Here is a 16,321-nt window from a genome sequence, read left to right on the forward strand (position 1 = left end):
GCCTCCCAAGGGACTCTGTCAACCAGGCTCCTAAACAGGCCAAAGTCTGCCCTCCAGAAGTCCAAGGTAGCAGTTCTGCTGACCCCCCTCCTTACTTCTCCAAGAATCAAAAACTCTGTCATTTCATGATCGCTATGCCCAAGACAGCCTCCAACCGTCACATCACCCACCAGTCCTTCTCTGTTCGCAAAGAAGAGGTCCAATGGGGTGCCTTCCCTGGTTGGCTCACTCACCAGCTGTGATCTTTAAGGACACTTTCCATAGAGCGCAAGAGCTCTCGATCCCCAGGTGTAAGAAATCAGGAAAGGAAGACAAGAGACTGGCATAGCTGAGTCGAGACCTGCTCGTCAAACTAAAGGGCAAGAAGGAAATGCATAGGCAGTGGAAGCAGGACAGATTCCTGGGAAGAGTATAGGGACGATGCCTGGTTGTGTAGGCATGGGGTCAGGAAGGCCAAGGCACAGCTGGAGCTGAACTTGGCAAGGGATGCAAAGAATAAGAAGGGCTTCTACAGGTATGTCAGCCAGAAAAGGAAGGTCAAAGAAAGCGTACCTCACTTGATGAGCAAGACCGGCAAACTGGTAGCAACAGATGAGAAGGCTAAGGTATTCAAGAACTTTTTTGCCTCAGTCTTCACTGGCAATCTCTCTTCCCATACCTCTCGAGTGGATGGACTGCAAGACAGGGACTGGGGGAGCAAAGTTCCTCCCACTGTAAGTGATGATCAGGTTCGAGACCACTTGAGGAACCTGAACACACATAAATTTATGGGTCCTGATGAGATGCATCCCAGAGTCCTGAGGGAATCAGCTGATGTAGTTGCCAAGCCACTCTCCATGGTAATTGAAAAGTCATGGCAGTCAGGTGAAGTCCCCAGGGACTGGAAAAAGGGAAACATTGCACCCATTTTTAAAAAGGGTAAAAAGGAGGACCCTGGGAACTACTGACCTGTCAGCCTCACCTCTGTGCCTGGGAAGATCATGGAACAGATCCTCCTAGAAGCTATGCTAAGGCACATGGAGGGCAGAGAGGTGATTCGAGACAGCCAGCACGGCCTCACCAAGGGCAAGTCCTGCCTGACCAACCTAGTGGCCGCCTATGATGGAGTGACTACATCAGTGGACAAGGGAAGAGCTACAGATGTTGTCTCTCTGGACTTCTGTAAGGCCTTTGACACAGTGTGCCACAACATCCTTCCCGCTAAATTGGAGAGATATGGATTTGATGGGTGGAGTGTTCGGTGGATGAGGAATTGGTTGGATGGTCACATCCAGAGAGTAGCGGTCAACGGCTTAATGTCCAGATGGAGATCAGTGACAAGTGGTGTCCCTCGGGGGCCCGTATTGGGACCAGTACTGTTTAATATCTTCATCAATTGGCATATTGACATAGTGCGATAGAGTGCACCCTCAGCAAGTTTGCGGATGACACCAAGCTGTGGCACCTGAGGGATGGGATGCCATCCAGAGGGACCTGGACAAGCTTGAGAAGTGGGCCTGTGTGAACCTCATGAAGTTCAACAAGGCCAAGTGCAAGCTCCTGCACCTGGGTCGGGGCAACCCCTGGTATCAGTACAGGCTGGGGGATGAAGGGATTGAGAGCAGCCCTGAGGAGAAGGACTTGGGGGTACTGGTGGATGAAAAGCTGGACATGAGTTGACAATGTCCTCTCGCAGCCCAGAAAGCCAACTGTATCCTGGGCTGCATCAAAAGAAGCATGGCCAGCAGGTGGAGGGAGGTGATTCTGCCTCTCTACTCTGCTATGGTGAGAGCCCACCTGGAGTGACTGCATCCAGCTCTGGAGCCCTCAGCATGGACCTGTTGGAGTGAGTCCAGAGGAGGGCCACAAAAATGATCAGAGGGATGGAACATCTCTCCTATGAGGACAGGCTGAGTTGAGGTTGTTCAGCCTGGAGAATAGAAGGCTGCGGGGAGACCTTATTGCAGCATTTCAGTACTCAAAGGGGGCTTAGAAGAAAGATGGGGACAAACATTTTAGCAGGACCTGTTGCAATAGGACAAGGGGTAATGGTTTTAAACTAAAAGAGGGTAGATTTAGACTAGATATGAGGAAGAATTTATTTACAATGAGGATGGTGAAACACTGAAACAGGTTGCCCAGAGAGGTGGTAGGTGCCCCATCCTTGGAAACATTCAAGGACAGGCTCTGAGCAACCTGATCTAGTTGAAGATGTCCCTGCTCATTGCAGGGGGGTTGGATAGATGACCTTTAAGGGTCCCTTCCAACCCAAACTATTCTGTGATTCTGTCATTCTATGAGTTACGTGCTGGAGGTGACAGGCGTTTCTGATGCGTTCATTGCGTGAGCATTTGCACATTTCTCAACTCCAGTTCATACTGCTGGGCTCTTCCGCTCTTTGTAGTGGCAGCTAATTTCACAAGACTTGGGGAAGTTGTGTGGCTGCCCAGGGTCATCACAAAAGGGATGAAGATCCTGAGCTTGCAAATATGTGGGTTGAGTCTGAGGGCGTGTTTTTGGCACAGCTGTTAGGCAAAGCAGAAGTTCTACCACATTCTTGCTTTTCAAACACGATGTCCTTGACTTTTGACACTTTAGCTTCTGAGAACTGTAAGTGTTGTCTGGATTCGTGGGAGGTTGAGAGAGGGAGTGAGAGAGAGCAGGAATCCTAATAATTAAGACTTGCTCCTTGGGACAAGAAGTGAAGTCTGTGCCTTAGTTCGGATATGGGTGGAGCAGGATTCCCCTTTCCATAGCCAGCTGGAGAAGCATCTTCATATCACTGCTCCTCCTGGTGTCTTTGAAGGTAACAAGGCAGGAAGAAGATCTGAGATGTGCCAACAGTTACTCACTTCCAGGCAGTAAGACCCAAGTGCTAGATCATTCAGTTTATTAGTCAAATGCTATTTCATGGTCTTAAACGTTCTTCCTGATAAAATAAAGGCTGTTTTGATAGAACAATAAAGCTTGTGACCACGGGTATTATTCTTAACTATATAGAGAGGGCTTTTGGTGTTTCTTCCTGTGACTGCACTGTTTATATAATTTACCATGGTGCTCTGTTAGTCATCAACAGACTGCATAGATTGCTGGTTGAGGATGTTGCCTCAAGCTGAGTGGTTAATCAAGTGGTATGGCAAATGCCAGCCTTTCTAATTAAAAGATCTTGTCTCAATGCAGTGCCCATTCTGGATCGGGTCCTAGTCTGGAGTTAGGAAGGGCTTTATGATCCTATTTGTGTGATACGATTTTATGATTCTGTGATACATATGCCTGAGAGAGTTTGAAAAGGGACTTTATCCTGGTTTTCGTCCATGTTTCTCAGTTCTGGTGGGAGCTTTTTCCTCTTCGATAATACGTGTGGCTTCTTCAGGAGATGTGGAAAATGAGGTTCACTTTCCTCTTAAGACACTGGAATGTGGTCACAGCTAGAGACAGGCTGCTGAACAGGAGGAGCTGGTGGTCTTAGCCGTCTCAGAATCTCTCACGAGCTTTGTTAGCATTCCTTGTCCATGCATGCAGGGTTAAACCCCATCACAAACTAGGCTGGGAAGGAATCTGTCTCTGTGTGAGGTCCTGAGAGACTTCTGGTTCTTTGTCTTCCTCTGTGGCACAGAGCACGCTGGCTAAAGCTTACCTGGAAAATCCACCTAATAAATTCCCTGGCACCACAGGCATGTAGGTGATGCTTTTTATTTTTCTTGCAGCCATTGTATTTATGGCTTTTGATATTTTACTGTAGGCCTTGCAGTTGGCTGTTTGAGGGAACTCTGTATAGACTTATCAAATGAAAACATCAAAATACGAGAACTAGGAAAGAATGGTGTTGTCAGGCTACACATACCGAATACTGCATTCTGGCACTTGTTTGAGGTGGACAAGCCCGTTGTCCTTGAGGTCCATGAAGCAGTGAAGCCCCACCGTAGCATGTGGTTGCTCTTGGATATATTGCTAAGTTAACAGAGACGGGGGAATGTGAGTAGCGCTTCTTGAGGTGTTTCTGGGACTTGCTTCCCCACTCCGTGCTGTCTGTGGTGGCCACAGAGATGTTTTGATTGAAAAGTTGACTGGTGCACTAATGTGCAGGTGCTGGTGGGCCAGTCAGTACTGAAACAGCTTCTGGTGCACGTATTTTTAAGAACTGTTTTTCATTAGAACCAATAGGTGAGTAAAAGTAGGGAAGAAGTGTCCCATTTTACTGCCAAGCTGTGGAAATGAACAATTTTTCCCCTTCTGTGGTAATCATCAGAGACCTTGCTGTTCTTTTCTCTTCATAAAATCTTAGGTTACACATACACCTAAAGTTGTTGTGTCACCTGTTGCCTCTGTAAAGCTGAGTATTGACTGCAGGTGTTCCCAGGAGACTGAAGGCAAAATAAAAATGCCAAGTAATTGGTACCCCCACTCTTAATTCAGCATGTCTTGTGTTGCAGAACATACGCAAAATGAAAGGGAAGATCTTCAGAGAGCTGCATGCAAATTCTGACTGGTTGTGGTTTTGGAAGTAAAGAAACAAGGAGATACAGAGAATATTTTAATATTTCATGTGATTCTTTCAGATGATCAGCTGGATTATCTGAGATCAGAGAAAAGGGAATGATACTACTCAGCTGCAGAAAATAGGAAGAAAGTACTGCCATGGCAGGGCACAGACACACTGGCTGCAGAGCATTGGCTCTTCATAGAATTTGTTTCAGTATACAAATCTTACAGATAGCCAGTAAAAATTATTGAGGTGGAGGTATTTGATTTGTAATCATTAAGTTTAAAAGAAACTTCAAAGAAAGTTTATACAACAGTATTTTAGAATTCTTCCCATGAGATCTGTTCGATAAGACCATTAGATGTTTGTTTTTTGGACAACTTTACTATTTGTATGCTTACTGATTATAACGGAAAGACCTAATAAATTATGTATCTATGTTAAACAGTTTACTTTTCAAACAAAGGAAATTGGCCATGACTCTAATTTCTTCTATTTTTATCTTTCTCTTAAAGGGCAACACTTTAAGGAAAATACTCCTATATCGCTACTTTAAAGGAGAATATGGAAGTGGTATGAATGGGCCTCTGTCTGCCAGCTACAGCAAAACTCCACAAGTGGGAGGTAAATCAACACAGATCATTTAAAGAGAACAAAATTAGCAGCACCATTTTTTCTAATAGGCACATTGGAAGTGCTCCAGGGATTCAGTTGGTAAATAAGTCAAACATGTTCTGTAACCAGTTAGAAGAGAGGTAGTATCAGACTTGTCCTATTTTTAAGTTGCACGCACTTGTCTCAGATGGCTGGTGTGCATTTGGCGGTACTGAAGCAGGGACTTTCTCCATGTCTCCCAATAAATCATTCAACTCAGTTCCAGTTGGTAACACCATTTTAATTTGCCAGTAAATCCACATCCAGAAATTCAGCAAAGTACAAAACATTTGAACAAAGATGTTGCTGTTTCTGGAAACTAAAAAAAATTTTGAAATTCCAGGTCCTTTATTGATATATGAAAAAAAATAAGATATAAGGAAAAGCTTCTCACAAAGATACTGATGAGGCAATGAAACAGATTTCCCCAAGAGGCTGCAGAATGTGTCAGTTCTTGTTACAACTTTACCAGACAGGACTCTGATGAACTTTCTCTAACTACTGTGAGCAGGAAGTTTGAGTAGATGATCTCTGTAGGTCCCTTATAACCTAATCTTTTGTATGATTCTGTTACAGAAGGCACGGGGAGTTATGGTAGGGTGGTTTCTAAGAAAACCCAAAATAATGTATGTCATAGGAAATGAGGCAGAAGCTAGATATAGAGCCAGGTCAAAATACTTGCCATTGCATTTTCAGCATATATTAAAGGCGCATCCAGGTTTGTGGGCGCTTCCAAATGTTACTCAACTGATCCTCCTTGACTGTTTCAGTGTAGGCACTGGAAATGTTTACAGTCTTAATATCCTGTACACCAAATTTTGCTCCCTAACAGGAGAGTAAAAATTTACTGTTTTTTTAGTTCTCTCTCTGAAAAGGGTGTATGTGTGTATGGCTTCATCACAAATAAAATCTGAACCATTTTAATCAGTTTAATCAAAGCAGTACTGACTGATTAAAGCAGTACTATATTTTTCCTAATGAAGTAGATGCAGTTACGTCTGTATAAAAGTAAGTATAGCAGGAAGGATGATAATCTGTGATAATAAAAGATGGTTGATTTAATGAGCTATTACAATTTAACAAAATTCCTTAAAACCACGCCTTTAATTTGGATTAACTCAAGTCTCTGTTCTTAAAGAACGTCATTGTGATGTTAATGGTCTAGGAGTTACATGGGTAAAAGCGTTTAGCTAGAAGGTCATACCCATAACCAGAGTGGATTTACCAGTACGCAGTCTTTGTATAGATTAGGCCTGAGATTGAAAAGCAGATTTAAAAATGGTCTCAGAGCACTGACCGTACACACAGTTTAGCGTATGCAGCAGTGGAATTAAAAAAGGGGTTCGGTGGACAAATCAGTGTCATTTCCAACTTCTTTATTGTCTGAATATCATGACCGAACAGTGGTTCGGGGTTTTGTTTTATTTCTTATTCTTAGAGCCCCACATTGCAGTTCCATGCAGAAATCTTGTTTGTATCAAGGGGAATTTTGCCTCAAACAGAATTTCAAAATGAAATTTATTACATTGCTACTGTGTGCATAAGACAAATTATTATTACTAATAGATTAATTTTCATATAAATAAGTGAAACAAACATGAATGGTATGTATTTGTCTAATTTGCAGGTGGATTTTCAGGACAAGAGTCAGATAAGTCTGGGGTAACCATGTTTGATATTCAGTGCCTTCTGGATAAAGAAGGTGCATCAGAACTAGTCATAGATGTTATAGTAAACACCAAAAATGACAGAATTTTCTCAGAAGGCATTTTGCTTGGTATTGCATTGCTTGAAGGTGGAAATACGCAAACACAGGTACTCATTTCATTTACTTATTCACATATTGATTTTCAAATGCATATAGTCTGGAGACAAATAAAAAGAACCTTTTTGCTGTGAGTTCTGTGAAAAGTTTATCACTATAATATGTATCGCTATAATACCAATGTAAATATGCCCTGTTATTATAAAATATCTCATAGTGTAGACTCTTCAATAGAAGACAACATTTTTCAACTGTCCCTTTCAGTGTAGCACAGTGCTTCTTTTAATCTGGCCTTTGCCATATGAGCATTATCGCCAGTTATTTCATATCTCTCTTTGTAAAATTAAAAATTACAATACTTTCAAGTTTATAATAAAATAAAATTAAGTTATTTTCTGGAAATGTTTAGGGACATTTATCGAAATCTTCAAAGAGAGAAAAGCTGGCCATTTGAGAAGACCAGTATCCTAGTCAAAAGAAAATAACTGCTTTAAAGTACAGATTCTAGTTTTTGTGAATGCTATCTCTCTCACCCAACTTTAACCAAATAAGATGATTCTTTATTCTTACTCTATGATCAGCAAAGTTATCATAAGAAAGGACAGATGGTATGAATTACTCCCTGCATTTGCCCATATCTCATCATTGCCTGTGAAGGGAGCCTAAATAACCAACTTAGACCTCACTGCAAGACAACAAAAGTTAAATGAGAGGAATCCCATCCTGTATCTTTATTCTGTAAAAAAAGATAGTATGATCTGTGACCCTTGGAGAGTATCTAGAAAAAATTAAAGTGAGATTTTGTTGCAGCTTTCTGAAATGAATTGTTAGGGGCTGTAAAAGGCTTTTACTTTAAGATAGAGTCTGTAAACTGTTGAAAATGGTACTCAGCCTGCTTGACAATAATATTAAGGGGCTGGACTTAATAAGCTAAAATATTAATTCCAATTTTGTGTGAAGCACAAAAAATGTATATAATCTAAGCTATAATATTACACGTTAGGTGTTTCATGCTTCTTGTTACATAGTAAGAATTACTTTTCACTATTATTTGTAGATGGACTATTGTAACTCTAGAATGCCTGGAGAAATGGAGAGTGTCACAAAGTAATTTAACTTCAAGTGTAATATTGTGGCATTTTAAAGATTGCAAATAGCAGTGGTCATAATTTTATCCAAATTTTAAAATGTTATCATCAATCTTTGTTACCAGCCTTGTATATCACTTTGTGAAAGAACTGATCAGGCAGTGGCCAACATTTTTTCTGTGTAAGTGAAGTAATTACTCACCATTTGTTTCACAAAAAAGTAGTGTATTTTTGTATTTCTTTTTCCTTAGAAGGTTGATATCTAAAGAATATATTTTTTGCAGTATTCGACTTACCAGCAACTGAAGGAGCAAAAAAAGTCAGAAAAATTCTTTAAAGTCCTGTATGACCACATGAAAGCTGCTCAGCAGGAGATACGATCGACAGTGACAGTGAACACTATTGATTTGGGGAGCAAAAAGAAAGATGATGATAGTGACCTAACCATATCTGTTCCCAAAAAGAGAGGTAAGGAGGCACCCATGTAAAAGAGGCATGATATTCAAACTGCATGTACTGCACCACTGATACTATGCTGCACTGATCAATAAGCTTTAATATTAATCATTGCTAATTTGCATCTTTTGCCTGTTTTTCTCTAAATTATAGGCCATCTCTTAAGCTGGTTACAAGGAATTAGCTTTGATGAAATCAGTGAAGCTATGCCAGTTTACACCAGTAGAAGATATAGAACCGTATTTTTAGAGAAGCAGAAGTAGAGGCTGCTGCTAATGGGGCTATTTCACAAGAGCAAGTGCAGGAACTGATTTCCCACCCTGTGGTCCTTCCATTGTTCTCATCGTTTATTGTATATGGGAGAGAAATAGTAGGGCTTTTTGTTTTAATGTTCTGTTTCAGTCTGGTTTGTGGTTTATTTGGAACACGTTATCCCTGCATGAATGTTGCTTTGATATTCTTTGTAAGTCGCCTAGAGGTCTTCAAAAAGTTAGGCACCAACAAAGAAAAAGTTGCATTCATTATTATTGTTTTCTTATTGTTTAATCAAATGAGGAGAAAGAGTTTAAAAAATGAAGGAAAATTATCTTCTTTTCAGTAAAGGATTCAACCCTGCATCTGAAAGAGGGTATGAAAGGACAGTTAACAGAAGCATCTTCTGCAACGTCCAAGGCTTACTCTGTGTATAGAAGAGAAATGGACCCAGAAATAGATCTTATGGGCTCAGGAACAGATGCTGCAAATGCAGAAGAGAAGTCCGCAGAAGAAGCAATCATGAGCCCTGCCATTGCAATCATGCAGCCAATATTGAGATTCCTTCAGCTGTTGTGCGAGAACCACAACCGAGAGCTCCAGGTAAAGTGTTTTTGAGCTGAGCTCCCAAAGAAGTATTACAGGAGCTGGAACTTCATAAGGCAAGAAAAACACGCCTGTGCCTGGCTCCTGTTACAGAATAGGAGTGTCTAAAATGTTGTTGTTCTTTTGGTCCAAGGGATAAAATAACCCTTTTCAAGAACCACTTGCGTGCTCTGGTTGAGCTCATGTTTATGTCCTCAGAATTGCTTGGGGACTGCAGCATAGGCACATGGAATTGAGACGTGTCTAAATGTTCCTGTTAGTACGGTTTCTGTGCACAAACAGTGGATCACTTACCACAGGCTTGAAGACCACAGGAAGTTTCTGGGCAAAGTTTGGGTATTGCTCTTTTCCCTAGGTGTTACAATTGAAGGCTTTAAGATGCTACGTGTGTCCCTGCTGTCAGTTCCTCTGGTAGAAATTACTGTCCCCATAGCAACCTTTGCAAAATGAATTTTCTGCAGATATACCTCGGTGCTGTGTCCAGCAGCCTCCCTTAAAGCAGTGTTGGGGGTGGTTTGAGCTAAGCTACCATTCTGCACTGACACCACCAAGGAGCAGTCGTAATGTGCCACCATACCTGCTCAGCTGTGGGGCAACACGCTTCCAAGAGAAGGGTCGTGATAGATGGATGGGGGCAGGTATGCAGAACATATATAAGACATTTAAGGCCAGTGCATATGTTTGCAAAGTTCAGTTTCCTATGCCCTCCTTCTCTGCTGATTTAATCAGATAATGGTTCTCAACTGCTGCACTAAGGCATAATACATTTTCTACAGTGTAGTGTACTTCAGTACCTAAGGTACAGTGGTGATATGGTTGTAAATTGTTCCCTTTAACATTTTAATGAAAAAGACTCTGTGTTTGACTTGACTCTAACTCTCTTGGGATTTGTTGGGGTTTTTTTGGTGTTCCTTTTCTCCATCCACCAGAATTTTTTAAGACATCAGAACAATAAAACAAATTACAACCTTGTTTGTGAGACCCTTCAGTTTTTGGACTGTATCTGTGGAAGCACAACAGGCGGACTGGGCTTACTGGGGCTTTACATCAACGAGAGGAATGTGGCTCTTGTGAACCAGACACTGGAAAGCTTGACTGAATATTGCCAAGGTCCATGCCATGAAAATCAGGTAGGGCTCAGATAACTTCGGGATGCAGAAGAATATACCTGAATGTATGGTGTCTGTGTGCTTATCATAAACCTTTTGGTGTTCTTAATAACATAAATTCACTTGTAGTTGCTATGACTAGGCTTAACATGTTTCAAGCTTTCATAAGGCCTGAGCAATCCTTTTAAGTCACAATTCAATGTAGTCTCTTCCTGTAGTATGTCTGCTTACATGGAGGGTTTCCAGTCCTTTCAGAGAGAGTTTAATATTTTATGTCAGTGGGTCCATGGCTTAAACCTCACTTTGTGAGACTGGATTTTGAGTCACAGTTGTGGAAGTACATTGCATACATAATCTTATTTTCTTCATTTTCATACGTTTTGCCTTTGCTGGTGTTTATGTAGGTTGCTAACATTTACTTTCCTTAATTTACATAACTGCCACAACGCTTAACTTACTATCCTGCTATACAACTTACCAGCATCTTTAATTATGATATTAGTAGTGAAATGGATAAGACTAAAGATCATGCTTCTAATCTTCTGTGCCTTGCTTGATGCAGTCTTTAAGTCACATAGCTGTGACTTTTGGTAGATGTCTCTTTAGTGCCATGCTGAGGCAGTATAGGAAGGTAGAGAATGTAGTTGCATGCTGCTATATTTGATCTGAAGAGAACTGTAGTATTGTTGTCACAGTGGATGAAATTTCAGAATTTTTACTATGGATTAGCAATGGGAAAATTGTGGTGGGCGAAATTACAGAGGCAATCTATTCTTGATACTGGAAATAGCTAAAGAAATACATGCAGTATTAATGCTACTTCATTATTGTGCACAAATGAAGTGCAAAGTGCTTCTATTGCCATTGCTGGTAATCAACAGCCTTTACTTAATACTTTAAAAACAAGCAAACAAAAATCCTTTAGTGGACTAAATTTTAAACAGTGATATTTGATTCACTAATGGATGGGAAAAACATCTGAAAAAAAAAAAAAGAGTAATTACAGGACTGGAGATGAAAAAAACACAAACCCTATGTTTCAAGTTAAGTTGTTCTCCAACAAGTTTACTTGAGTAACACTGATAATGGAAGGGAATGATTAGTTACACTTGATTGCTTAGACCTACCAGCTGGGAAGTCACTCAGGATTTGAGTTACGCTTGTTTACACCAACTGCAAGTCTGATTCAGTGTATTTCAGAGGCAGATGCTCCACACTGTTGTTTTCATTTTTTCCCCTCTCTCTGTCTTTCTGGAAAACTTTTCCTATCCAATTGTCCTAGAAACCTATTAGAAAAAAATACCATAGGCTTTTGTATAACTGACACATGTACAAGGCTTAGAAGGTCTGGGACTCCCACTGTAAAAGCATTTGGGAAGTACCGTTGGTCATAATTACAGTTTTGAATTCCATGTCCAGAAATGTCCTTCTGTGCAGGACATGTCCAGATGCATGTAGAAAACCTTAATCTTTGCAAACAATTCATGCTATAACAGCGATATTAATGCTGGGTGCCGAATGCAAATTAAGAATTTGAGTGTGCAGATTTGATTGCGCCTACATTCAGGCATGTCTTTTACGTCTCTGCATGTGTGTTCGGCTGAATCTGGCAGTGCTGCTGTGGGCTTGCTGTCTCTAACTTGTACTGCTTGGTGCCAAGTCCTGCGTGATTCACTGCAAGCATATTCTAGCTTGCACCACCTTTTTTCCAGCTGTGTACTTCACTACTGGCAGTGTTGGGGTTAGTTCTGTACTACACAAGTCTCCCCCAGCACCTCTTGTGGCACATTTTCAGGCTCCTCTGCTTTGGCTGGGACGTTCATTGCTGTTACAAGGTCTTTCAAGTTCTGGATCCTTCTTTTGGAAATTTGCTGATGTGCGTATTCCCTCCCTCCCTCCCTCCATCTATCCCGTCTCCCTCTTTCCCCGCCCCCTTCCATCCCCCTCCCCCCGACTCCCTTCTCTTATTTTGCAGACTTGCATAGCCACCCATGAATCTAATGGGATTGATATTATAATTGCACTCATCTTGAATGACATAAACCCTCTTGGCAAATACTGCATGGACTTGGTGCTTCAGCTAAAGGTACAGTAAATGTAAATTTGTTTATTTAAATTTGAGTAATAATAGAAGACATACCTATGCAAGAACTCTAGGCAACCTGACATTTACTTAATCTTACCGTAGCATAATATACTCAGCAGCCTTTGAAAACAAACATTGCAAATGAATTCAGCTCAGCTTCTGAGTCCTTATCAGGCCCTCTACCAGAGGCCTTTTGACCCACTGTTGTGTTTGGGAGTGTGCCCTCAGCTTTTTTTTTAAAAAAATCCTATCAAACAGACACGATCTAGCTAGCATGAAGAGTCTATGTTGCGGGCATAAAATTTCACAGGACTGACAAATAGCAATGGTACAGACATGTAACAAGTCCAGCATTCTCTGTTTATACGGAACTCTTAAAAAATTACTTGAGAAGGAGATGTTGTCAAAAAAGAATAATATGTCAGATGACCTGTAATGTCAAATAAAGTTGAAAACAAGATTAAAGTAAATTGTATTTTATTTCCCTCCTCAGTGTCCTCTGAGGGGAAGGGCAAAGTGTAGAGTGGGAGGGCTTGTAATTTTGTTTTGTATTCTCTGGAGAGCCGCATAGGCTTGTAGATAAGTTTCTCTGGTCTGTGTGCCATTGCATGCAGAGGGGAGCTCTGCAGCTATAGTGCGTGCCAAGTAGGGTAGAACTTGTCCAGGAGGAGCCTTGGGTTATTGCCTTTCCTTGCCTTCCAAATGAAGTATTTGCATTGCAGATGGCCTATTTCCTCCCCAAACCCAGCAAATACTTTGTGGTAGCTGCATTGTGTCACATTGGCAACATTATGGATGTCTAATAAAATAATTAATATAGCTATATATCATGTACAATGAAACATTGAATCAACAGTGCTTTACACATGATTTTAATAACTGTAATTAGATTTTTGAATGCCATTGTAATTCAGGCCCCCCTCAAGCAAAACACTTAAGCAGACATTTAACTTTGAACATGCAGACAGTTCTTTTGAAGTCCAAATTTCAGTCCCTGTAAAGACCTAGCTACAGTAACTCCAGTGCCATTTTGATTTGCTATTATCATGAAGCTGGCAAATGTTTGTAGAACATCTTTTCTATGTAATAACCAAAAATGGAGTTTAGTGACATTGCTGCAAGGACCAGTTTGGCCCTGTTCATAGGAGACTATATATGCCTTACTCTTACTTAAATAGCAAAAATTGTGATGAATGATACCAGAGGTTCAAACTGTGGAAATCATTCTGATTTTACAGAATCACAGGGTCATTTGGGTTAGAAGGGACATCTTGAGATCATCTTGTCCAACCTCTCTGCTCAAGCAGGGTCAGCTAGAGCAGGTTGCCCAGGACTGTGTCCAGTTGAATATCTCCACAGATGGAGACTTGGCAACCTATTCCAGTGTTTGATCACTCTCACAGTAAAAAAGTGTTTTCTTGTGCTGAGATGGAATTTCATGTGTGTTTTAATTTGTGTCCGTTGCCTCTTGTCCTCTCACTGGGCACTAGAGAGGAGTCTGGCTCCCTCTTCTTCATTCCCTCCCATCAGGTATTTATACGCATTGATAAGATCCTCCTTCTCCAGGCAGAACAGTCCTAGCTCTCAGCCGCTCCTTACATGAAAAATGCTCCATTCCCTTAATCATCTTTGTGGCTTTTTGCTGGACTCATTCCAGTAAGTCCATATCTTCCTCGTACTGGGGAGCCCAGAACTGGACACAGTGCTGGGACAGATGTGATGTCAAGAATTAGATCCAAATTAAGAAGTCACTGGTTTTTATTTTGAGTGGCAACACGTCCAAATAATATAGCGCTGAGTTGACCAAGTAATGTTTAACATCGACAATCTGTCAGTGTTCAAAGGCAACTCTGAAGTTGTAAATAGATACATTTTGCAGTGAAAGTACAGAATGCAAAGTATATAGGCCCACACACTTACACATACACACAAGCTCAGGCACTGTTTTCAGGGAACATTATATGTTGAACTCATACCCCCCAACCAAAGCAAAGGCAATGCCGAATTCTATTTTCCCCTGCCATCTTAATTTAGCTTGTTTTGCACATAGTTTGTGATGTGGTATTTAATTACATCTTCGTGGATTATATTTTCCGCTGGACTCCCAAATCATTTAGTGAGCAGGGTAGACAGTGTTCATTAAGTGCACAGATGGCCAATGTTCTGTTCTGCCTCTTGTTATTTTGAGTATGACCCCCGGCCTTCCTTACTGACTAGGATTTAAGCCGTGGCACACAGTATGACCTCAATATCTGCCACTCTTTATAGTGAGAGGATGAAGAGATGTTATCAGTCTTAAGTGTAGAGAGAGTCTAATACAAGTGTCTTTTTGGCTTTTGTCATAGCACCTTACTCCACTGTATCTAGTTGCTTGACACAATTTATTTTTCAAAAATTCTTATGAGGAGATGAGATGGGAACCCAGGTAAAGAGAAATGAAGGGCAGAAGTACTTCGGGCTGTCCTGTTTGTAGCACCTGACTGACATTTCACAGTACTAATGTGTTATGAAGAGCTTTATACTGTATGTTCCAAGTAATGGACCTCTTTTTCCTCATTGATATCTGGGAGTGGAAATCAGATCCTAGGGTCTCAAAGCATGCAGAAAATGAAGAACAGGTAGTCAAATGAGCATCTCAACATCAGGTGCAAGCGATCAGAGAGAAAAAAAAACTGGAGGATGAGCCTGACTGCTGTAATTCTAGGCTATGGTATGCTACTTTTGCTGACTCAGTAGCAAGAAGTTGGCTGTTGATGACACAAAGTCCTACCCACCCTCTACGTTTTCTCACTGCAGCAGGCTTCTCCCCATCCCCAGGGTTGTCTGCTCTGGGAAATGGCTTCAAAGTCCTCCTCACCTATGAGTGAGTAGACTGGTGCCTTCTTCCACTGTTTCCTCCCCTTCCTTCTCAAGCTACCTGGCAGCCTGTCTTGTTGCCCTCCGTCCTCCTCAGTTTGAGATCCTACCAATGCTGCCACAACTGACTTGATCACCACTGTAAGGGAAACTGCAGCAGAAGAAGGAGCATCCAGTTCTTCAGAGCTGCACCCTGTTAGGAGCCTTAATCAAAATGCTATCCTTTCCCTTCACCTGGGTTCATTCACTGTGCACATTAAACTTCTGCAATGTAGGTTGCAAGGTAAAGAGTCTGACTAGATCTTTCCAATGGATGGTCCTGATTTGATTTTGGAGCAAAAGGAAAGGGGAGCTATGGAAAAATTCATATGGAGTCCCGTTCTCCTTCAGCCAGTCCCAGTCTGCTCTTTTCTTCTCATCTGTTGTTCTTTGTCCTTATCTCATTCTTGTGTTGGCAAGCCCAGGCACCTCTCTCCTGGCTTCTCAGCTCAACTCCCAGTCTCCTCTCCCAGAAGGTCCTAGTTCCCCAGTCATGTATAAATCCTCATTCTATTAATCTACCCTCCTTCCATCTATCCCTTCTTTCTGTGGCTGACTTCTCATCCTACAGTCCGCCAGTTGGAGATGTTCAAACCTCAGCTTGACACAGCCCTGAGCAACCTACTTTGAGCAGGGGGTGGGACTGCTGAAAGATCAGTCCAGAGGAGAGTCTCAAAGGCCTGATTTTGTGATCCAGCCTGCATGGTTTTGTGATCCTGTGCCCCCCAAGAAGAAACTCTGTGGGCTTTTAGCTGTGAAACTAGCACATTTCTACAGTATAGTATTCAAATTGTAATTTAAAAAATGCTTATGAGTTGAACAAATTTGGCTGGGTTTCCCTGGGGACTACAACTTGTGTGACTGTGTTATCTTGGCCTCTAGTGCTCCAGATTTTCAGCTCTGCTATCAAAACTTGGAGAAACAAAGGGTGCTTAAAGCAGAAGTTGC

General features: G+C 41.4%; 1 protein-coding gene across 5 annotated transcripts in view; it reads left to right on the forward strand.

Annotated features, from left to right (window-relative positions):
* The window catches only part of ITPR2 (inositol 1,4,5-trisphosphate receptor type 2), a 271,778-nt gene that overhangs the window by 184,837 nt on the left and 70,620 nt on the right, over positions 1-16,321 (forward strand). For all 5 annotated transcript variants that reach the window (XM_082310914.1, XM_082310915.1, XM_082310916.1 and 2 more), the window contains 6 exons: positions 4,978-5,086; positions 6,744-6,931; positions 8,254-8,437; positions 9,024-9,280; positions 10,213-10,413; positions 12,368-12,478. In XM_082310914.1, the coding sequence (XP_082167040.1) occupies positions 4,978-5,086; positions 6,744-6,931; positions 8,254-8,437; positions 9,024-9,280; positions 10,213-10,413; positions 12,368-12,478 (1,050 nt within the window). The remainder of the gene's footprint in view (positions 1-4,977; positions 5,087-6,743; positions 6,932-8,253; positions 8,438-9,023; positions 9,281-10,212; positions 10,414-12,367; positions 12,479-16,321) is intronic.

Source organism: Platalea leucorodia (assembly GCF_965183815.1).
Source record: "Platalea leucorodia genome assembly, chromosome: 4".
Classification (NCBI taxonomy): Eukaryota; Metazoa; Chordata; class Aves; order Pelecaniformes; family Threskiornithidae; genus Platalea; species Platalea leucorodia.